The 24378-nt window shown below is 45.8% G+C and overlaps 2 protein-coding genes across 2 annotated transcripts in view; one reads left to right on the top strand and one right to left on the bottom strand.

The window, feature by feature from the left end:
• Itgae (integrin subunit alpha E) overlaps positions 1-24378 on the top strand; it is a 64092-nt gene that overhangs the window by 36421 nt on the left and 3293 nt on the right. Inside the window, exons 19-29 of the mRNA XM_048366257.1 lie at positions 1061-1189; positions 2532-2605; positions 6401-6533; positions 7922-8020; positions 8447-8532; positions 10031-10105; positions 11520-11583; positions 11760-11867; positions 15231-15299; positions 15460-15555; positions 20449-20544. Of these exons, the coding sequence (XP_048222214.1) occupies positions 1061-1189; positions 2532-2605; positions 6401-6533; positions 7922-8020; positions 8447-8532; positions 10031-10105; positions 11520-11583; positions 11760-11867; positions 15231-15299; positions 15460-15555; positions 20449-20544 (1029 nt within the window). The remainder of the gene's footprint in view (positions 1-1060; positions 1190-2531; positions 2606-6400; positions 6534-7921; positions 8021-8446; positions 8533-10030; positions 10106-11519; positions 11584-11759; positions 11868-15230; positions 15300-15459; positions 15556-20448; positions 20545-24378) is intronic.
• Positions 12441-15098, bottom strand: Haspin (histone H3 associated protein kinase). Its single transcript, XM_048365960.1, has one exon. The coding sequence runs from the start codon at positions 15060-15062 to the stop codon at positions 12960-12962; it is 2103 nt and encodes a 700-aa protein (XP_048221917.1). The 5' UTR covers positions 15063-15098; the 3' UTR covers positions 12441-12959.

Here is a 24378-nt window from a genome sequence, read left to right on the forward strand (position 1 = left end):
AATGGTATCCTCTGTTATCCCTTTATTTTCAGGGTTCTGTGGTGTGTGTGTGTGTGTGTGTGTGTGTGTGTGTGTGTGTGTGTGTGTGTTAGGATTTGAACTCAGGGCCTCATACTGCTTGTTGTTCAGTTTTGTTTCACTCAAGGCTGGTACTCTTACCACTTAAGCCACTTCTGGCTTTTTCTGGTTAATTAGAGATAAGAGTCTCATGGATTTTCCTGTCTGGGCTGCCTTTGAATCTTGATCCTCAGATCTCAGCCTCCTGGATAGCTAGGATTATAGGTGTGAGCCACTGGCACTGTGCTTATTTTTAGTTTCAATATGTTCAATGCATCCCTCTGTGCTGCTTTGAGAAAAACCTTTGAAAACTCAGATGTGACTGACTCTCCTCCCATTTCCCCTCCAATGGGGCTGGGAATATGGCCGAGTGATAGAGTGCTTGCCTCCCATTTCTCCTCCAAATACAGTCCAGGACAGTTCTTGGCACCAGAGGGCCACAATCCTTTTGTGATTATTGATAGAACCAGAAGTCACGAGGCCCCAGGGCAGTTTTTCTACTGCTAGTTGGCAGCTTGCTCAAAAACAGTTTTCTTTCAGGCTGCATTCTTCAGAAAATGCTTTAGACCTTCCAATTTATTGATCTCTCTCTCTCTCTCTCTCTCTCTCTCTCTCTCTCTCTCTCTCTCTCTCTCTCTTTGGTCAGTCGTGGGGCTTGAACTCTGGACCTGGGCAGTTTAAGGCTAGTGCTCTACCACACTGAGCCAGAGCACCACTTGTGGTTTTCTGGGTTCATTGGACATGAGTCTCACAGACTTTCCTGCCTTGGCTGGCTTTGAACCGAGATCCCCAGATCTCAGGCACCTGAGTAGCTAGGATTACAGGCATGAGCCACTGGCACCTGGCTTTGTTGTTTGGTTGTACTGAGATTTTGGATTCATGGCCTCATGCCTGCAAGGAAAGCCTTTTGCCATTTGGGAATTTCTTAGTAAGAAAGAGTCTTATCATCATTTCTTCCACATGTAATTCTGCTCCTGCCTGCCATGTGCTGGTGATCCTGCAGCTCTGTGAGGAGGATTGTTTCTCCAACATCAGCATTGTAGTCAGCTACCAGCTCCAGATCCCTGAGGGCCGGAGAGGCCATCCCAGCCCCATCCTGGACCACTACACGGAGCCTTCTGCCATCTTCCAGGTGACTGCCATTCTGGGTCCATCCCACAAAAAAAAAAAAAAAGAAAGAAAGAAAAGAAAAGAAAAACCTCTCCTGACTTCCATAAAGGCTAGAGTCTGGAAGGAGGGTCTTCAGGCCTTGGTTGGCCCTTCCCTGGATAAGTAGGGAAGTAGAGTCTGGGAGGTTGTAAATTTGCTCACTGGTAGACAGCAGGCCTCCAGACAATTCCCTGAGACAGTCTCCTTTATGTTTGCAAAAGTGCTCACCGAGTATTTCATGAAGCCTATGAACATGGTGCATTCTGGGGCGTCTGAGGGGTGTGGTGGGGTCTCTTGTGGGAGTTGGACTCAAGCCACCCTGTCCTGGGCTGCTCAGAGGAAACCTTCCAGTCACCTGCCTCTGCAGGCCCCAGCCCGCCCAGCACTGGCCCTTCCTAGGAGTCACCCAGCCTCTTCTGGTGCCATCAGTGCTGCTGACACAGGCAGGTAGTAGCTCAAAAGCTCTTCACAACTAACAGGATCAGGGAGGGGCAGGAGAGAAGAGACAATTGACAATCCTATGATACCTAAGGTGATTTTGTGATCGGGACTCGGACCTGGTCTCCAGAGTACTCTGACAAGCTTTGTTTAGAGCAGGGAGAAAGAGGTGACAATGCAAGCATTAAAAAGTATTCATTGCAGGGCTGGGAATATGACCTAGTGGTAAAGTGCTCGCCTCCCAAACATGATGCCCTGGGTTCAATTCCTCAGCACCACATATATAGAAAAAGCTGGAAGTGGCACTTGTGGGTCAAGTGGTGGAGTGCTAGCCTTAAGCAAAAGAAGCTCAGGGAGAGTGCCCAGGCTCTGAGTTCAAGCCCCAGGACTGGCTAAATAAATAAATAAAAAGGATGTTGCCAAGAGGTAATTTCTGTCAGGAAGCTTAAATACTTTAACCCATTTCACTGGGATTAAGTAAAAGAAAAAGGGACATGTATATATATATATATATATATATATGACTAGGAATGAGGCTTAGTGGTAGAATACTTGTGTTAACATGCATAGGATATAGGGTCCTGGGTTCAATACTCAGCTTCAGGGGAAAAAAAGTAAATAAAAGAAAAAGAAAAAAGCATAGCAAAAAAACCCTACAAACAAAAATTCCCCATAAAACTAAAACCCCTTTAGCCCAGTTAGAGCTCTTTGACTGACTTTGGGAAGCCCAAAACCTCCTTTCAAGCCCTGGGCTTCTACTCTAAGCTCAGGCCACAAAATCCTCCTTGCAGAGTACTGCTGTGCACATACCCCTGGGCAGGGACACACAGAATCCTAGCTGAGACCCCCCCCCCCCCACTGACCCTTGCTCCTCTGTCTGATCCTAGCTGCCCTATGAGAAGCCCTGTAAGAATACGCTGTTTTGCATTGCTGAGTTCCAGCTGGCCACCACCATCTCTCAGTGAGTTTGATCCTGTCTTTACAGTTTCTGCAGTTGACTCCATCCTGGACAAACACCTCTACTGGAGCAATTACATAGTTCCTTCTATCCACACCCCTCACCATGGACTGCAGAAAGCATCAGCATTGGTTATCTCAGCCACTCTATATGTGGGAGACAAGAAAGAGATTTGAATTCTTATTTTACAGATCATAAATCAGATTCACCAGGTACAGTGGCTCAAACCTATAAGCCTAGCTACTCAGGAGGCTGAGATCTGAGGCTTGCCTGGGGTGGCTTTGAACTGCAACCCTCGGATTTCAGCTTCCTACATAGCTAGGATTACAGGCGTGAGCCACCAGTGCCCAAGGACTATAGTTTGAAGCCAGCCCATGAAGGACAGTCCATGAGACTCTTATCTCCAGTTAACCAGCATAAAGCTGGAAGTGGAGCTGTGGTGTGTGGTAGAGTTCCTGCCTTGAGTTCAAGACCCAGTACCAGTGTGGGCGCCCACACACACTCAAAGAACTGAACTGATAAGGCAGGTTTGGACATGTTGTTGTCTTAAAACCCCCTTTCTGGCAGCGAGCGCCATATGTGTATCATGACACTGGTGGCCAGCTGACCTGAATTGGTATCTGTGGGGAAGGAGTATGTTTCTCAAGTCCTGGTAAGCACTCTCAGGCTTGCATTTCAGATGTAGACAGCTAAATACTGCCCATCACTATGGACCCAATTCATGACCTTCGAGTGCTTTGGAATGCTGACCAACGAGCAGACACTGGCTGTGTACAGCAGGGAATTAGACATAACTACCCTTTAGCCAGTTCCCTGTGAAACAAGGCACACATAGCTTGCCCTGCATTGCCCTCTAGTGGATGCAACAAGCATTATCTCCTATTTCAAAAGTATGGCCAAACCTAACAGCAGCCTTTGACTTGTAGACATGGATCTAGTGAGAACTACAGGTCCTCTCTCTCTAGATTACATGTGTATTCATAAATGTTTACATCCTAAGTCCTTCTGAAACTGTCTCTCAGATTAAGAAACTTTGTCACATGTTCTGGTGATTCTCAGATCTCTTTTCAGGAATCTAGAACAGTAGAACCAACGTTCAGCGATTCTACCTTTTTATCCTATAGGCACCTCTACTCATGTCTCACAGTGAACTCGTCTTCCTCCATCCTGGGGTCTCCTTCCTCAGTGTTCTCTTCTTCAGTGAAAACATTGTTGGACTATCCAAACTAGATGCTCTAAATGTAGCTTTGTGTGTGTGCTTGTGTGCATGTGTGTACCAGCCCTAGGGCTTGCTCTCAGTCCCTGTGCTGCTTCTGCTCAAGGCTAGCACTCTACCACTTGAGCTACAGCTGCACTTTTGGCTTTTCTGGTGATGAATTGGAGATGTCTCATGGACTTTTCTGCTAGGGCTAGCTTCAAACCATGATCAGCAGATCTCAGCCTCTTGAGTAGCTAAGATTACAAGTGTGAGTCACTGGCCCCAGCCCCCAAATTTGTTCTTTAATCCTCTTTCTCTGGGTCCCTCTCCATCTCCTACCTGCTTCTTTCTGTTCTTCCAGCTTTATCATCTCTGATTTTACCTCCACTAGTGATGTCTTACTGCAGGCATGTATCTATCATTTCTTGCATGGATTTTCCACAGTAGGCCCCGTCTCTGTCTATTTTTCCCTCAACCAGTTTCAGCTGTGATAAAATAAAAACAAAACAGTAACAAAAGACATGCCACATTACTTCCCAGGTTCGCATATTCCATCTTCAGACATTTAAAAAAATGTGCCATGGCTGGGAATATGGCCTAGTGGCAAGAGTGCTTGCCTTGTATACATGAAGCCCTGGGTTCGATTCCCCAGCACAACATAGATAGAAAAAAACAAAACATGGCCAGAAGTGGCGCTATGGCTCAAGAGGCAGAGTGCTAGCCTTGAGCAAAGAGTAAGCCAGGGACAGGGCTCAGGCCCTGAGTTCAAGGCCCAGAACTGGCAAAAATAAAAAATTAAAAAATGTGCCAGTCCTGGGGCTTGAACTCGGGGCATTGTGCTTTTGCTTGACTTTCTCACTTAAGGCTGGTGCTCTACCACTTGAGCCACACCTCTACTTCTGGCTTCCTACTGATTAAATGGAGAAGAGTGTCTTGGATTTGTCTGCCTAGACTGGCTTTGGACCTCAATCCTCAGATCCCAGCCTCCTGAGTATTAGGATTACAGGTGTGAGCCACCAGTGCCTGGCCATCTTTAGACAGTTCAAATGGCTAAAATGCTCCCTTGTTTTGTATAGTAGTGTATGCTTGTAATACCAACACACAGAAGGCTGGGCAGGAGGACAGAGAATTCCAGGGCAGCCTGGACAATATAGCAAGACACTGTCTCAGAAAATCAAACTCTTTTTTTCATTGTGCTGTTCCCATGTTGTCCTATAGATCTCAATTACTTAAATCTCTTCGCAATGAGGGGAAGTTCTACATTCCAAAGGCTTCTCTCTTCTCCAAGCTGAACAGACTCATGGTCTTGAACAGTAGTAGCCTTTGAATTGGAAGGGCCTGAGTGATTTAGTGAGCGGAAAAGCTAAGGCCAAGAGAGAGGGCTTCCTGAGACAAAAGCAGAGCTGTATCTTGGGTGCTGTGCTCTCCAGCATTGAGAGGGCACCTGGCACATATGCAGGGCTCCAAAATCCTTTGTGGAACAGATGCATTTGTGTCAGAGGACCTCTTAGAAAATCTGGACTGAATCATTGCTATTTTCTTTCCTTTTTCCTTTCTCTCTGTCTTTCCTTTCCTCTTTCCTTCCTTCCTTTGTGCTGTGCTGATACTGGGGTTTGAACATAGGGTGCTCGGGGCTGTCCCTTAGCTTTGTTTGCTCAAGGCTGGTTCTACCACTTGAGCCACACATTCACTTCTGGCTTTTTGATTAATTGGGGATAAAGGATTTCATGGACTTTTCTACCTGGGCTGGCTTCAAACCTCAATCCTCAGATCTCAGCCTTCTGTGTAGCTAGGATTATAGACATGAACCACCAGTGCCTGACTTAGATTCAATTTTTGTAACTTTTTTTTGGCTGCTACTAGACCTCAGGCCTCTCTTGGCTTGCTTTCTCTTCTACAAAACAGAGATAGTGGTACTATTTTGTAGGGTTATAATGGGGATTGAGCATATGAAGCACAGTTTGGCATATGAAGCACAGTTTGGCATATGGCATATGATAAGCACTAAATGGTATATATGATCTCACCTAGCAACTGTGGTGGGTGTAGTATCCAGGTGTGTGCTTCTGTTGAGGTCAAGACAATATAAGCTAAATGCATCCTTTAAGCTGGCACGGATAGTTCACCCCTTAAATCCTAGCTACTTGGGTGGCTCAAATGGGAAGGGTTATTTTGAGGCCTGCCTAGGGAGAAAAATTCTCGAAACTCATATCAAAACACAGCAAAAGAAAAAAGGATCTGTTAGGCAGTTTATCTAAGAAGTTAAGAACATGCTATCCTAAAGCCGGGTGCTGGTGGCTCACGCCTGTAATCCTAGCCACTCAGGAGGCTGAGATGTGAGGATAGAGGTTTGAAGCCAGCCCAGGCAGATAAGTCCAAGAGACTCATATCTATGATCTATGATCAACCAACAAAAAGCCAGAAGTGGAGTGCTAGCCTTGAGCAACATAAACCTCAGGGACAGTTCAAGCTCTAAGACTGGTGTGTATGTATACACATGTGTGCGGGCATGCATACACACCCAAGAATATGTTACCCTACTGTACTGAAACTTTTGCAGGTTAAATAGACAAGTAATACTTTTATCTTCACCTGTACAGGCAGGAGCTGGTGTTGGGTCTCACCAAAGAGCTCACCATGAACATCAGCCTAATGAACTCTGGGGAAGACTCCTTCATGACAAGCATGGCTCTGAGTTACCCCAGAAACTTACAGTTTAAGAAGATGCAGAAGGTAATCACCACAGCAGCTTTGGAAGCATGCTCTCATGTCTCCTTTGCTGCATGCCTGTTTGGTGTGTGTGTGTGTGTGTGTGTGTGTGTGTGTGTGTGTGTGTGTGTGTGTGTGTTAGTAGTGTGGCTTGAACTCAGGACCTGGGTGCTGTCCCTTAGCTTTTCACTCAATGCTGGTGCTCTACACTCACAGCTCCACTATCAGCTTTTTGATGATCAGTTGGAGATGAGTCTTACGGACTTTTCTGCCTGAGCTGGCTTTGAACCACAATCCTCTTATTTCAGCCTCCTGAGTAGCTTCAATTACCAAGCCCCAGCCCCTGGCTGAGACTTTGCCACTTGAAGTTGTATCAGTAGCCATGAAATCATCTATATCACTCTTGCCTGGAGAAACTAAGTCACTTTTACAAAGAAGCAGATTGACTTTCCATCTTATATACAAAGCTTCAAATAAAATGTTCTGGACACAGCTTGCCTCATCTATAACTTAATCATTTCCAAGGAAATGGACCGCTCCACAGTCTAGACCTGTCCTGGACCGATCCCTTTACACAGCCCAGCTTTGCTTAGAGGCTGTCAAAACAGCTTTACCCATGCTTTGCCCCAACCCCACTCATTCCTAGAGATATGCCACAGTGCAGTTTTCCTCATTGCAGTGCCTCAATAAACCTCACTCACTGGAACTACAGCTTTGCCCTCAGGGGTTGGTCATAGGTTATTTGGGCAGATTGAATTTCCATCTTATATATAAGCTTAAGGTAAATTGGGACATTAGTCCACAGCCCAGTGCTGAAGTAACATGTCCCTTGTGAAGGCTGTGGTCTCTCTTTCTATCTAAAACTAATCTCCTGTCATTTCTGCTCTCTGATGCTGTCACTGAACCATGTTAGGCCTTGTATCTAAACTCCTTAGTTCAGCCAGGTACCAGTGGCTCACGTCTATAATCCTAGCTTCTCAGGAGGCTGAGATCTGAAGATGGAGGTTTGAAGCCAGCATGGACAGGGAAGTCCATGAGACTCTTATCTCCAATTAACTGACCCCCCCACCAAAAAAAAAAAAAAAAGAAAAAGGAAAAAAAGATGTTGTAAGTAGAGCAGTGGCTTAAGTGGTAGAACCCTATCTTTGAGCAAAAAGCTCAGGACAGTACCCAGGCCCCAAATTCCAACCCCAGCACAAGCAAACAAAACAAACAAAAACATCTCTTCAGCTTTCTTCCCATTGAGCTCTCCTGCCCAGCTTGTGAGGAAGACCAGGTCCCAGGCTGACTTAGTGCATCCCTAGCTCCTGCCACAGTATCTGGCATGTGGAAATCAGTGAATGATTACTACATTTGTGTTAGGAAATGGTTCCTCTTTTGCTTAAGAACAGTATTTCCTTCTGTGTTGACAGCCGTTCTCTCCAGACATTCAGTGTGATGACCCGGTGCCAGTTGTTTCTGCCCTGGTCATGAACTGCAAGATTGGCCACCCCATACTCAAGAAGTTGTCTGTGAGTCTACTTGGATGAGCTAGTTCTTTTTCCCACCAGAAGTCAGTGCTGTCCACACTTGAGCCCCATTCAGGTCTTTCAGCCGTGGTCACTGCGATTCTCTTTAGTCAGTCCACAGCAAGTGCTCAGGACTGCTAGGCAAAGTGGTGCGATGGGGAAGTTTCCCAAAATACACCCATAGCCTAACATGTTGGCTCATCCCCAGCATGCAAGCGTGAGCTGCTGTGGTTTCTACCTGTAGAAAAGGGCTGACTGAGGACCTTACTCTGCATTTGCACCTTGAGGCTTACTTGAAATTATGGACATGGAGTGCAGGGGTGCTGCCATGTGCACAATTAACACTTTTCCTGGCTCTGGTTAGTTAGGAAGCAGTTTGGGTTGTGAATGGCATATCATGTGACTATCCCCTTCCCCCCTCAAAAACAGGCAAACGCCTCAGTAGTTTGGCAGCTAGAGGAGAATGCCTTCCCCTTTCCAAACAGGACAGCAGACATCACTGTGACCATCTCCAAGTAAGTAATGCCTGCATTACGCACAGCATACTAGTGCTGTGACCTTGGAATAATGTAATGTGACTGCTGTCACAACCCCACTGCCCAGAGAGCAGGTGGACTTCAGGGAGCCTCTGTAATCTAACAGTGACTGCCTTCTCTTCTTATCAGGTCTCTTTCTCTCTCCTCATTTGTTTTTTTCACTCAAGATATCACTTCACCACTTGAGCCACATGTTCACTTCTGACTTTCTGGTGATTAACTGAATAGAAGTTCCTCAGGTTTGTCTTCTTGAGCTGAAGGCATAATCCTCAGATCTCAGCCTCTGAGAGGCTGGGATCATGGGCATGAGCCACCAGTGCCCAGCTATCAGATTCCTAGTTATGATTTTAACTTGGGAGTAACTGTCATCTGACAATCCCCCTTGTATAGGGGTAAGATGCTGTGTGGTATCAGGAAGGGGATCTCAGGATAATTCTGCTCCCAAGAAGCAACGTCTGGAGACATTTTTTTTTTTTTTTGGCCAGTTCTGGGGCTTGGACTCAGGGCCTGAGCACTGTCCCTGGCTTCTTTTTGCTCAAGGCTAGCACTCTGCCACTTGAGCCACAGCGACACTTCTGGCCGTTTTCTGTATATGTGGTGCTGGGGAATTGAACCCAGGGCCTCATGCATGCGAGGCAAGCACTCTTGCCACTAGGCCATATCCCCAGCCCATCTGGAGACATTTTTGATTGCCATGACTTGGGAGGTACCACTGGCATCCAGTGGGCAGAGACCAAGGATATTGCTATTATACAACATATAGGGTAATTCCACAACAAAGAATTGTCTGGCCCACAATGTAAACAATATTGAGGCTTAAAAAGGCCATTTAGTCAGGTGGCTCACATCTGTAATCCTAGCTATTCATAAGGCTGAGATTTGAGTATCACCGTTTGAAGCCAGGCCAGGCAGGAAAGTCTGAAACATATCTCTAATAAACTACAAAAACAAAAGCCAGAAGTGGAGCTGTGGCTCAAGTGGTAGAGTGCTAGCTTTGAGAGAAAAAAAGAAAGAAAAACAAAGCTCAAGGACAATGCCCAGGCCCTGAGTTCAAGCCCTAAGACCAGTAAAAAACTAAACTAAAATAAAAAATTCTCTAAGGGTGGTTTCCTAGCAATTTGATTTGATTTTGTTTGTTTTGACTAGATGAAATGAATTGCTTTTACCAAGAGACTTTATCATCTAATCCCACCTTAGGGCTCTGGGATACAGAATTAACTGTTGAATATAAAGCGGTCATGCTCCGAACTTTCTTTTTTTTTGGCCAGTAGTGAGCCTTGGACTCAGAGGCTGACCACTGTCCCTGGCTTCTTTTTGCTCAAGGTTAGCACTCTGCCACTTGAGCCACAGCTCCACTTCTGGCCATTTTCTATATATGTGGTGCTGGGGAACCACGCCCAGGGCTTCGTGTGTACGAGGCAGGCATTCTTGCCACTAGGCCATATTCCCAGCCCTGAACTAACATTCTTATTCCCAGTTCTGAGGAAAGGTCTTTGGCCAGAGAGACCCACAGTCTTCAACTCCGGCATGCCTTCACTGCTGTTCTCCCCAGGTAAGGACTCCCAAGAGGCTGACACCTGTGTAACTCCTCACACAGGACAGCCTCAGGCCTCCTGTGATGGACCTGCCAGCAAGGTGAGATATGGTCCTTGTCTTCTCTGAAAGGCATTTGACACTCATCTAGGACACTACTGTTTGGGTTCTAGACACTTCACAGTGGTCACCAAAAAGAGCCAGGCCAGGGCACTGGAGGCTCATGCCTATAATCCTAGCTACTCAGTGTAATATGGAGGTCAGATCTGGCCAACACCATCACTGGCTGTTGAGTGGTGTCAGATTGACTCCATCTCAGATTAGAGAACAGAATCTCCCCTGCCTATCCAGGGGAAGTTCCTCTTTGCTGTGATAAGATTGTGTAAACTGCTTGACCACCAGAGTAGTAGAACGTTCAAGGTTAAACCTGTGCCCTCCCATGAGTAGGCATATCCGCCTGCATCATGTGAGCCCCACCAAATCTGTGCACCAAGTCTAACTAACATGATAGGTTGGTTCAAACAGTTGCTATGAGGCAGATTGTAACTCCATTGGCCACCTGCATGTGACCTGGCATGCTCTGTAAGTGTTGTAACCTCATTGGCCGCCTGTGTGTGGTAAGTTTGACCACATGGTGTTTGCCTTTATAACCCAATTCTGAGCATGGCCAGGGGTGTGGTCCCAGCTCCAGTTTGGGCTGCGGCCCTGGCTGCCCAGCCTGTTTTTTACATTCACGGTTTCCCGGTCTCAACTCCTGAGTCTGGGCCATGACCCTGGCCGGTCAGTATACTTTTTACTTCCCCAGTAAATCCATCTTTTTACTTGAGACTGTCTCTGAGTGGTGGACTCTTAGAGGGATGGGGGATTCCGCCCCCCTCAGACCCCATTACATTGTGGTCCCCTCCCTTGGGGGGACCCCATTACACTCAGGAGGCTGGGATCTGAGGATCATGGTTCAAAGCCAGCCTGGGCAGAAAAGTCCATGAGACTCTTATCTCCAATTAGCCACCCACACCCACACTCACACACAGTGTAGCTGTGCCTCAAATGGTAGAGTGCTAGCCTTGAGCACAAAAGCTCAGAGACAACAAACACTCAGGCCCTGAGTTCAAGCCCCATGACCAGCAAAAAAACAAAAATCACTGACTAGATTTCTATAAGAGGGAACAGATGTGATGGTATGGGTGGAAAAGGACTATAGGGTTGGAAATTAGGAAGGGCACTCTGAGCAGCAATCATTAGAAACAAACCAGCCCAACTATTCAGAATAGTCTACCTCACCCCAACCTCCTTACAACCATTTAAAACTGACATTCAGTTTGATTCCTTTGAAGGGGCAGGCACCCTCTACCCTAGGATATACAGTTATAAACAGTCTAGTTCATTCAAAAGAAGGGGACTTTGAGGCTTACCGTATTTCTTCTCGATTGCAGACCATCAATGCTGTACATGAATACAAGCCTGGGGCTTTCTGACCACAAAGAATTCCTTTTCAGTGTGAGTGCTTAGTGCTTGTTGCAAAGCAATATTAGCTGTCATTATTTTCCTTCCTCTCTGTTTAAAGCACCTCAGGCTGGCCTCAAACTCATGATATCCTACCTCAGTATCCTGAGTGCTAGGGTCACAGGTATGCACCACCATACTTACTCTCTTGCTCTGATTTCATTTGACAGATAAATGGAGAAAATGTCTTTGGAGCCAAATTCTACTTGCAAATTTGTGTCCCAATTAAATTAAAAGGTCTCCAGATTGTAAGAGTGAGAAATCTGACAAAAACTCAGGTATGTAAAAGTGACTCTTTATCATGATCACATCTCGTTCTATTGTGTATAAAGACCTAAAAAATTACTAGAACTTTAGGGGGCTGGGAATATGGCCTAGTGGCAAGAGTGCTTTCCTCATATACATGAAGCCCTGGGTTCGATTCCTCAGCACCACATGTATAGAAAAGGCCAGAAGTGGCGCTGTGGCTCAAGTGGCAGAGTACTAGCCCTGAGCAAAAAGAAGCCAGGGACAGTGCTCAGGCCCTGAGTTCAAGCCCCAGGACTGGAAAAAAAAATGTTTTAAAAATTAGAACTTTAGGGGGGAAAAAAACCCCAAGATTAATAGCTGAGCATGACTGTAATGCCAACACTCAGAAGGCTGGCTGAGGTAGGCAGATCATGAGGTCAAGGCTACTCTAGGCTACATAGTAAAACCCTATGTCAAACAAACAAACAAAAAACAATCAACCAACAACAAAAAAAAATCAAGATTTACCTACCATGGGAAAACAGAAGAAATATTGATCACTTAGCTCTTAAAGCAGCATTTCTTTTCCCTCTGATAAGTAAAAATTCCAACATTATTAGTAACCATGAAAACATTTATTTCCCTTTTGAAAATTGAAATTCTGCTTTATGTGATAAGAGAACTTGAAAAACATTTCTCACACTTCCCTCCACAAACTGTCTGTCTTCCTTTTCTCTCCCTCTAGTCTTTCCCTGTCTTTGCTTCTGACTCTGTGCTCCCAGTTGACTGTGTCCAGTTCCCAGGGGAGGCCTAATATCTAAAGTAGCAACTCAGCCTACCAGCTGACACTTGGACTTTCTTGATTATTGTTTGCATTTTGTTTGCTCGGCCTACATAAAAGATCAAGGCTCAAAACCAAAAATATGCAATTTACAGATGGACTTTGCTGACAACTAGAAAGAGGACTTACAAGTTATAAATACTGGTTCTTATAGGTAGTTTAAAGAATATCTGTTAACAGCAACCTTAGTTAATTCAACAAACATTTGTTTCCACCTTGAGACTGGGGATGGAGACCGAAAAATAGTACCAGAGGCTTTAAGATCAGGGACCCTCTGTTTAAGGCAGTAAAATACACTGGTTTACTGAAACAGACTGTGCTGGCAGAGCAAGTCGGTGGCAGATCTGAAATCGAGTGCTGTCCTGTGGAAATGTTGGAGCTTCTTCTTCATTTGCTTCATGGCAGGGGTGTTACATTTAGACCTAAAGGTCATTTGCTTCAGAATCTTGTCTGTGAGGTAATGTAACCAGAGCACATTATTGTAAGGGTGATATGCATCCCAGCAGTTGTTGTTCTCCTTCCTCATGAGCCTGTAGATCTCAAACTGGTAGTCACCTTCACCTCTAAATAGATCTTCATCCATGGAAATGTCACAGAAAACCACAATTCCATCCCGCTCCACTCGGGACAGAGTGTAGTCAATGATGTTGACTTGCAGCCCATGGGTGCGGATTGTGCTTGTCTCCCCATTGAGGGTGTAGTGGAGCTCCTTACGGTTGGTTTTCTTTAAGAGCACATTCCCCCAGTGCAGGTCCCGGTGCTCAAAGCGCAGAGCTGTCTCTGCCACTGCAAGGGAGGCTGTGATCTGATGTAAAATGCTCTTTGCAGTTGCAAAGGAGGCCAACTTTGTTCTCATTTGCTCTAAGTCCATGCCACCAAACTCAAATTCCAGTACAATGAACAGTTGGTTTTCCTCAAAAATATCAGGCCTATCATTCTGAGACCCTTTGGTTGAGTTATAGTGATCCCAGGCCTTGAGGAGCAAGGGAGGGTAAGACCCTTGGACACAGTGCACTGAGTTCAGCCCAATAAAGCCTTCTGTACGGTTGCAGGTCTCATCAGACAAGAGGCTTAACTCTTTGGAGATTATAATTTCTGGCAGGATTTCCTCAAAGGTTTTCTGATGTGATCCATTCACTAAACTTGCTCCTTCAATGGCAATGATTTTTAGTGCTACAGGTGTCTGGCCAGCCATTGTTTGAAACACCTCACCAAACACCCCTTCCCCAATCTTCTCACAGTGTTTCAGTTTTTCTGTGGGAAAGCAAGAGATAAAGGGGATAGGACCTTCCTGATTGCATTCCCCATAAACCTTTTCAGCACCAGATGCCCTTCTGTCTGGGACGTGTACAGTCTTTAGGGGACTTAGCAAATGCATAGAGGAGGAAAGCCAGGATCCAAGAGCACTATTTGTTCCATTCATGATAGAAAGGTTTGAACACTCTGATAAGAGAGACCCAGAGAGAGAAGTGGCAATGGTGTGGGTGCTGCATACCTCTGACACATCAGTCACAACTTTCTTCTTGTGGAGATTCAAAGAGGCCCTGGTTTTGGCCCAAGAGCAGGCTTTGTCTAGATGAGTCACATTCTGGGACGGGTACGAATCTTTTTCCATCTTTTGGCCGCTTTTAGTCTGGTGATAATGGAAGGCTGAGATCTCCCCCGCTTCTTGGTGTTTCCTTTTCCGGCTAGGCCCAGCTCTCACAGGGCGGTCGATTTCCCCAGGTGAATGAAGTCCCTGACAGCCTCCGGGCCCACGGCCATCTGCGGCTCTGCTCTTTCTTGTGCTTGGGCCCTTCAGGCCCTCTCGCTGCCGCGGCCCTTTCGCGTCCACGAGGTTTCCCGATGAGTCCAAGGCGCTGAAGGTGGTCTCCCGCAGGACGCAGTCTTCTCCCGTGGCCGATTCCCGGGACGGGCGGGGCGCGGGGAGGCGGCGGCCGCGCGGGGCTGCATCCGGCGAGCCCGGGGACCCGGACGGGGCCGGCGAGCTGAACAGGGAGGCGCTGGCGTCCAGGGCGCCACAGCCTCCGGGCAGGCCGCACACGCCGGGGTCTCGGCCCGAGCAGCGCGGGCTGGGGCCGGGGCTGGGGAAGAGCGGCGGGTGGCGCGTGCTGCACGGGGTGCTGCACTTCTGCGGGGGCCGCGCCCGCAGCCTCGGGCGCCGCGGCCGGGCGGTCACCGTGCGCCGGGGCCGGGTCACCGGGCTGCCGGGAAAGTCGGGGTCGTCGGGGTCGTCGGAGGCGACGGACGGGGAGGACTCGCCGCTGCTGAAGAAGCGTCTCCGGTCCTGCGGCGAGAACCAATGCACGACCGTCTCGCCGGGCCGCCGCCGCGGCCTCCCGCCGCCCCCGGCCCCGTACGTGCGGAGCAGCCGGCTCCCCGGCGGCTGGAACGACGTAGCCATGGCCGGTGCCCGCCGATCGGTTTAAACTCAAACAACGCGAGACTTGCCGCGAGGGCGCGCGCTTCCGACGCCGCCCGCCGCGCCAGGCCTCAGTTCCCGCGGCCCGGCAGATGCCGCCAGGTGGCGCTCGCGGGGCGTGCTGGGACAGAGCAATGGCTCTCGTTTCAGGAACGCACGGTGTGCGCTCAGAGCCAGGAGCGGGCTTGCGTGAGCCAGAGCTGGAGCGGGGCCGCGCAGGTGATCCCCACCCGCCCCCCCACCGCCACCCCTGAGGGCGGAGGGAAGACCGGGAAAGGCTGGGGGAGGGTCTGGGGAAAGGCTGAGGGAGGTTCTGGGGGCAACATCAGCTTCTCATTTTTCCTGAGGGATTACACTAATAAGAGTTTTGTCTTTCCAGCACGTGGAGCAATGGCATTTAGTGAGCTGTGCCATCACATCAGATAGAGAAAATGTAACTGTGGCTGCAGAGATCTCCTTGGATCAGGCTAAGCAGGTATTTGGCACTGCAGCACTTCGGATTTGATTCTCCAGCGCTCTGGCATCTGCTTTAGAAAGGAAAACAGCATACGAAATGTAATGTCAAAAATAGGCCTCTTGCTGGAAATATATGGCATAGTGGTAGAGTGCTTGCCTTGTATACATGAAGCCCTGGATTTGAGCACCACATATATAGAAAAAGACAGAGGTGGCATTGTGGCCCAAGTAGTAGAGTGCTAACCTTGAGCAAAAAGAAGCCTGGGACAGTGCAAGTCCCAGGACAGGCAAAAAAAAATGAGAGGGGGGGAGGGAGGGAGGAAGAAGGGGGGGAGAGAGGGAGAGACTGGGGGGGAGAGAAAGAGAGAGAGAGAGAGAGAGAGAGAGAGAGAGAGAGAGAGAGAGAGAGAGACCCTCCACCGTCTGTCCCAGTTTGTTCCTTAGCCAGTCAGTCAGGCAACTCAGTAGGTAATTTACTCCGGTTCCACACTAGGAAATATAGGAATTACCTGCCACTCCTTCCCATCTTGCATGCCCATATCTGTTCCAGCAGCAAGGATCTCCCATTTCACTTCTAGAATATATTCATTTTTCTCCATCTCTACTGCTCTCACAGTCTACTATCTCTTGGGGCTATTGCAGTAACCTTGCAACTGCTTTCACTGCCTCTGCTTTTCTCTAACTTCTACAAATAATTCCTCACTTGACAGCTACCCATCTTCTGAAAGCAAACATTGTGCCAGGCCCCCTGATGAAAGAAAAAAGAAAGGAAAAGGAGGGTGGGAGGTAAGGTGGGTAATGTATAAGTGTAGAGAGCACCTGCCTAGAAAGTAGTGCAATTTGAACTTAGACTAAAATCCATGGTTTTGGGTTTGTTTGTTTTTCACCATCTACAAAGTACTACCCTGTTAATTCTTTTTTTTTTTTTTTTTTTTGCCAGTCCTGGGCCTTGGACTCAGGGCCTGAGCACTGTCCCTGGCTTCTTTTTGCTCAAGACTAGCACTCTGCCACTTGAGCCACAGTGCCACTCTGGCCGTTTTCTATATATGTGGTGCTGAGAAATCGAACCCAGGACTTCATGTATAGGAGGCAAGCTCTCTTGCCACTAGGCCATATTCCCAGCCCTACCCTGTTAATTCTTTAGCTTTAGCTTTTTTGTTGTTATTGGTGGTGGTGGTCATGAGGCTTGAGCTTGGGGTTTGGATTCTGTCCCTGAGCTTTTCTGCTCAAGGCTAACCCTGTACCACTTTGAGCCATAGCTCCACTTCTGGTTTTCTGGTGGTTAATTGTAGCTAAGAGTCTCACTGACTTTTCTGCCTGTGCTGACTTCAAACTTCCTTAGATCTCAGCCTCCTGAATAACTAGGATTACAGATATGAGCCACCGGCACCCAGCTCAAGCTTTATTTTTTATTTTTATAGCCTTTTAAAATTAAATTAAATTTATTTTTTGTTTATATGGTACCAAGGAATCAAACTCAGGGTCTCATGCATACTAGGCAAGCACTCTACCACTAAGCCACATTCACTCCCCAAGCTTTATCTTTTAATACTCACTTTTCTCTCCTATGTATTTATATTTATTTATTTGCGTGTATGCCCTTACTGGGGCTTGAACTCAGAGCCAGGGTACTTGTAGTTTGTTTCTTTCTTTTTCTTAAAACATGAACATTTTAAGGATTTTTATAGTCAAACTCATAAAACTTAAAAACTGTACTTCAAAGTAGGTATTGTAGCCTACTTTTTGTTTTTAAATTTCACAAAAACTTGAAACTCCTTTAACTAAGACAAACAATTACATAACTACTGTACATATAATATGGACTCATTGTGTACATAAGATTACTACTGCAGTGAGGGAGGATGCAATCATAATATTCAATGCAATTTGAGGGGAGGGATGGGTTTGGGAGGCATGGGGAGAACAATGAAAAGCGTGATATTGATCAAGATGTCTGGTACTCATAAACTGCTATGTTGAATGACAATCCCTTTGTATAACTACTTAAAGATAAAAATAGAAAAATATAACTTTAAAAATAATTTACGCAGGGCCGGAGGTTCATGCCTATAATCCTAGCCAATCAAGATGCTGAGATCTGAGGATTGAGGTTTGAAGCCAGGCTTGGCAGGAAAGTCCCTGAGACTCTTGTTTCCAATTAATCACAGGAAGCCAGAAGTAGTGTTAACCTTGAGCAAAAAGTTTAGGAACAATGCCCAGGCCCAGAGTTTGAGCCCCAGGATAGGCAATAATAATAATAATTTGAAGAACAAAAGTACTGGAAAATACAAACAAAAATCCTACAGTGTTCCTCAAAACTCTTTATTTCTCCAGAAAAAAATATCAGTGCTTTATCCCACTGTAGCTTTAGATTTTATAAAAGTTAACTGTTTTTCTTTTATTAGCCCCTTATATTTTATCATCATTTTCAAGTAAACCAGTTAGGAGTTATGTTTATTTTTATGTATATGTTTATACAAACCCATTAAGTGTTTATAGCTATTAGTTTCAAAAAGTTTCATTATTCTGTTGATTTATATCTCAAGTTAAATTCCAAAGTACAGGTCTTTGGTTATGATGACTTTTTAAAACATAATATGCTTTTCCTCAGTTATATCCACAAAAACATTTTTAAATTTTATACTACAGGGGCTGGGAATATGGCCTAGTGGCAAGAGTGCTTGCCTCCTATACATGAAGCCCTAGGTTCGATTCCTCAGCACCACATATATAGAAAACGGCCAGAAGTGGCACTGTGGCTCAAGTGGCAGAGTGCTAGCCTTGAGCAAAAAGGAAGCCAGAGACAGTGCTCAGGCCTTGAGTTCAAGGCCCAGGACTAGCAAAAAAAAAAAAAAATTATACTACACGGCTGGGAATGTGGCTAAGTGATAGAGTGCTTGCCTAGTATGCATGAAGCCCTGAGTTCAATTCCTGGGTTCAATACCACCTAAACAGAAAAAAATTGGAAGTAGCACTGTGACTCAAGTGGTAGAGTGCTAGCCTTGGGTAAGAGAAACTCAGGGACAGAACCCACGCCCTTACTTCAAGCCCTAGGACTGGCAAAAATAAATAAATAAGATTTATACTACAGTATTCATTGTGTTTTGCCTAAACTATAAAAAAAAGCTGGTTTTTTTTTTAAATTGCTACTGCAGTAATAGTAACAGATTTATTGTTTTTTATATAATTTGTGCGCAAATGAAAATACATCATCAAATTGTTCTTGTAACTTCTTTGCATAACATTACCTTTTTTTTTTTTTTTGGCCAGTCGTGGGCCTTGGACTCAGGGCCTGAGCACTGTCCCTGGCTTCTTCCTGCTCAAGGCTAGCACTCTGCCACTTGAGCCACAGCGCCTCTTCTGGCCGTTTTCTGTATACGTGGTGCTGGGGAATCGAACCTAGGGCCTCGTGTATCCGAGGCAGGCACTCTTGCCACTAGGCTACATCCCCAGCCCCTGCATAACATTACCTTTAGTCGTCTCATTAGTAGTTCCTTTTCTTTTTTTGTGTGCCAGTCCTAGGACTTGAACTCAAGGCCTGGGTATTGTCCTTGAGCCTTTTTGCTCAAGTCTAGTTCTCTACCACTTGAGCTACAGCACTGCTTCTAGCTTTTTCTGTATAGTTTATTGGAGATAAGAGTCTCATAGACCTTTCTGCCTGGGCTGGCTTTGAACTGTGATTCTCAGCTCTCAGCTTCCTGAGTAGTTAGGATTACTATACAGGTATGAGCCATCAGCAGCTGGCTTAGTAGTTCCCTTTTATATTATTAGCGCCAATATTATTTTCATAGTGAGGCCTGTCTGACAACTTATTATAAAGTGGGAACTAGTTATCAAGTTTCACATTTGCAATGATCCATATGAGAGTGGTAAGGTCTGAGCTGAGGAAGTAACCATGGCATTGGGACAAAATGGGCATATGCAAGACAGAATTTTTTTTGTTGTTGTTGGTCATGGGGTTTGAACTCAGGGCCTGAGTGCTGTCTCTGAGCTCTTTTGCTCAAGGATAGTGCTCTACCACTTTGAGCCACAATATCTCTTCTGGTTTTTTCGGGTGGTTATTTGGAGATAAGAGTCTTGCAGATCTTCCTGCCTGACTGGCTTTGGGCCATGATCCTCAGATCTCAGCCTCCTGAGTAGCTAGGATTATAGGCATGAGCCACCAGCACCCAGCTAGAAAGAATATTTAAAAAAAAAAAAAAGAATTGTCAAGATCCAGGTACCAGTGGCTCATGCCTATAATTCTAGATACTTAGGAGGCTGAGATCTGAGGATTACAATTTGAATCCAGCAGGAAAGTCCATGAGACTCATCTCTTACTATTCCCCTTCCCCCTCCCCCCACAAATAGGGTAGAAGTAGAGCTGTGGCCCAACTGATAGAGTGCCAGACTTGAGGGCAGAAGCTAAGGGACAGCACCAAGGCCCTGAGTTCAATCCCCAGTACCAGCACCAAGAAAAATTATGAAGAATGACTTTGGGTGGGAGGTTCTGACACAAGATGTAGGGTAAGGGAAAATGAATGAGGAATAACTGCAGATTTCTTGTTTGAGTAATTGTGTGGGCGCTGAGGCCATTAACAAGGCCCCCAAGAATTGAAGAGGGCTGGGGATATAGCCTAGTGGCAAGAGCGCTTGCCTCGTATACATGAAGCCCTGGGTTTGATTCCCCAACACCACATATACAGAAAATGGCCAGAAGTGGCGCTGTGACTCAAGTGGCGGAGTGTTAGCCTTGAGCAAAAAGAAGCCAGGGACAGTGCTCAGGCCCTGAGTCCAAGGCCCAGGACTGGCAAAAAAAAAAAAGAATTGAAGAAGAAATACCTATAAAAGGAAGGATGGTAAATACTATTCAGAAACAGTGAATCTATGTCTAAAAGATGTTTTATTTCCTTCCTTTTTTCTTGTCTTGTAGTTACTAAGAGATGTAACTGAACTGCAGGTCTTTGGTGAAATATCTTTCAACAAATCTCTGTATGAGGGACTGAATGCAGAAAACCACAGAACTAAGGTAATCCCTGGCAGGTTTCTGGGTAGTGCCCTGGGAAAACTGTGCCCACCTTTGGGGGCTTTGTACAGAAAACCATTTCTTATCACTTCTGATCTTTACTCTGCCACCAATTAGTACAAGAAGAATTTTTTTCACTCTCCCTGTCCCTGCACTCCCAATTCCCTTTCCAAAAGCAGCTATTCTTGATCACTTCTTATATGTATACTCTTAATTTATTTAGATATTTTCCCCACTTACTAAAGCTTTAATTTCTGTAGTATAGATCCCCTGAGATTCCTTTCTTTAAATTCATTGTCATAGCAAAATAAATAAGTACTTCCTGCCAATAAGCACCTGAATTGCAGTGAATCTATAGATATGAATAGCTGTGTACCCAAATGCATTTCAACCACAAGGGGAAAATCCAGTAAATGTACCATCAGAACACATGCTGCTATCTGTGTAGGTAGGGCAGCAGACCTGGGCTCAGGGGCCTCCTTTTCTGGTTCTTGTGTTGATATGCCTTCTCTCATGGATAGCACAAATCTACCCAACTCCAGATAGTGTTCAGGTGATTTCTTATCCAGAATGCTTAGGGCCAGATGTATTTCAGATTTCAGAGCATTTTAAATTTGGCAGTATTCCGTTTTGCTGGTTGAGCATTCTTTTTTTTTTGTCAGTCCTGAGGCTTGACCCTTGAGCTCTTCAGCTCAAGGCTGGTGCTCTACCACTTTGAGCCACAGTACCACTTCCAGTTTTCTGATGGTCATTTGGAGATAAGCGTCTCATGGACTTTGTTGCTTGGGCTGGCTTTGAACTACAATCCTCAGATCTCAGCCTCCTTGAGTAGCTAGGATGACAGGTGTGAGCCACCAGCGCCTGACAGCTTTTTTTTTTTTTTTTTTTGGCCAGTCCTGGGGCTTGAACTCAGGGCCCGGACACTGTCTCTGAGCTTCTTTTGCTCAAGGCTAGCACTCTACCACTTGACCCACTTCCGGCTTTTTCTGCTTATGTGGTACTGAGGAATGGAACCCAGGGCTTCATGCATGCTATGCAAACACTCTACCACTAAGCCACAATCCCAGCCCCTGGTTGTTGAACATTCTTAATCCAAAAATTGAAATAGAACATCTAACAAAATCTAAAACTTTTCAAATGCCAATGTAATACTAAAAAATTTTTGGATTTTGGGAAGAGGAGGTGTGGCTCAAGTGTATTAGCCTTGAACAAAAATGTCAAACATGGGGCCCTGAGTTCAAGCCTCAGTACCAGTGCACATGCATACATGCACATGCATGTACACACATGTGTGTACAACACATACACACACATTTTAGATTTTGGAGCATACTGGATTTTTGAGTTTTTCATTAGAGAGGCTCAACTTTAATTTTCACATGACAGAATATAAGATGCAAGGCAGGAAGCAAGAAGAGGTCAGCAAAAGGATTTTTCTTCCATGTTCCTTCCCTTTGGAACTTATGAAAACTCCCATCAGGTGCCCTTTCCATCTTGTTAGTGTGAACTGGATCTTCTCCAGTCGCTGGCAAGGGAGGATGGCTCTCTGATGACTCCTGATCAACTTCTGACACAGCGGCTTCTGTGTTGTCCACTAGGAGTCTTTGTCACCCACAGTATATACTATGTCTTGGCTCTTCCTTCCTGCTGCCATGGTAGCCTTGGGACAATTTGTGGAGAACTGTGCATTTAAGCCTTTGAAGAGACTTGGGGGAGGAAGGGAGAAGGCTTGAGGAAATAAGTTTGTGTGTGGGGGGGTGTTGTTTGTTTGATTTTGAGTGCTGGTTTTGGGGCTTGAACTCAAGAGCCTGGGCACTGTCTTGAGCTTTATTGCTCAAGGCTAGCACTCTACCATTTAAGCTATGGCACCACTTGGGGCATTTTTTTGTGATTTATTGGAGATAATTATCTCATGGTCGCTGGGCACTAGTGGTTCATGCCTGTAATCCTAGATACTCAGGAGACTAAGATCTTGAGGATTACAGTTCGAAGCCAGCCCTGGCAGAAAAGTCCTTGTAAACTCTTTATCTCCAATTAACCACATAAAAAATGGAAGTGGCCCTGTGGCTTAAAGTGGTAGAACCACTAGTTTTGAGTGAAAAAACTCAGGGACAGTGCCCAGCCCTGAGTTTAATCCCCATGATTGACACCCCCCCCCCCAAAAAAAAAGTCTCATGGTCTTTGCTGCCTGGGCTGACTTTGAACTATGAACCTCAGTTCTCAGTCTCCTGAGTAGCTAGGATTACAGACATGAGCCACCAGTGCTTGGTGCATTGTTTCTACTCAAATCTGGCCAGTTATAGCACTGTTACCTTGGGGTTCCTTTCATGTCCTAAGCCCAGGTTTGAGTCTTCCATAGAAAACAATCTGTGCTCTTGTTCTTCATCCTTTGTCCTGCTCTATTGCTTTGGTATTTCTTCATTCCCAAGCCCCAGAACGAACTTCTGTTAAGTTCAGCTACTTGTGAGTTATGCAGGGCCTGGAGGGTGAACCCTAAAACTAGTCAGCATTTTTTTTTTTTTTTGGCAGTCCTGGTGCTTGATGAACTCAGGGCCTGCACACTGTCCCTGAGCTTCTTTTTGCTCAAAGGCGCTATAGCATACTACCAGTTGAGCCACAGTTCCTCTTCTGGCTTTTTCTATTTATGTGCTACTGATGAGGAATTGAACCCAATGTTTCATACATGCGAGGCAAGCACTCTACCACTAAGCAATATTCCCAGCCCCTCGTCAGCATTTATAACTTAATTAGAAGAAGTCTCAAGGGTCAGAACATCTCTAACCTGGTGCTAAATCTCAAGCAAGAAGGGAACTATGTGTTTTGGACAGGCAGAGAGGTGTTTTTTTTTTTTTTTTTTTGTCTGTTTGTTGTTGTTTTTAATGCTGGTACTGGTGCTTGAACTCAACCTTGTGCTCTCACTTGGCTGTTTTCACTCACCATTTGAATCATGCCTCCATTTCCTGCTTTAATTAGAGATCAGCTCTTGGATTTGTCTATCCAGGCTGCCTTTGAGCTATGATTCTCAGATTCCAGTCTCCTGAATAGCTAGGATTGTAGGCCTTGGCCTCTGGTGCCTGGCAGGCAGGGAAGTCTTGATGGCCCTCTGGCCCCACCTTGCAATGTGCTCTGACCACCGCCTGGGAGCCCTTGAGTCCCAGTGGAAAAGCATGTTCCATTCCAGTCTGTTCTAGCCCAGCCTGGAGAAAATGACCCCTGACAGAGACAGAGCCATAGGAAAACGAATGACTTCTAGTGATAAGCCCTACTGGTACCACACAAGGACAGAACCTTGAATATATTGTGTCTCCCAGGAACATACCTTCTTAGGTGGTGAAAAGCAGACCAGTACCTGTCACATTCCCCTTTGGGGAAGATATATTTCGAAAGACTTTGGGGGTTTGTGCAGGATTTTTAAAAGTCTGTCAGCGGGTACCAGTAGCTTGTGCCTCTAATGCTTATAATCCTAGTAACTCAAAAGAAAATCTGAGAATCTCAGTTCAAAGCCAGCCAAGGCTGACAAATCTTCTAAGACTCTTACATTTTTTTCTTTTTTTTTTTTTTTTCCTTTTTCTGCTATTCCTGGGGCTTGAACTCAGGGCCTAGGCACTGTCCCTGAGCTTCTTTTGCTCAAGGCTAGTACTATCACTGGAGCCATAGCACCACTTCTGGCTTTTTCTATATATGTGGTGCCAAGGAATTGAACCCATGCATGCTAGACAAGAAACTCTACCACTGAGCCATATTCCCAGCCCAAGACTCTTAACTTTTGCCAGCAGAGTGAAAGCTTGAAGCCCAGAGTTTAAGCCCCAGTACAAGCATAAAAAACAAAACAAAAAC

Source organism: Perognathus longimembris, chromosome 17 (genome assembly GCF_023159225.1).
Source record: "Perognathus longimembris pacificus isolate PPM17 chromosome 17, ASM2315922v1, whole genome shotgun sequence".
Lineage (NCBI taxonomy): Eukaryota > Metazoa > Chordata > Mammalia > Rodentia > Heteromyidae > Perognathus > Perognathus longimembris.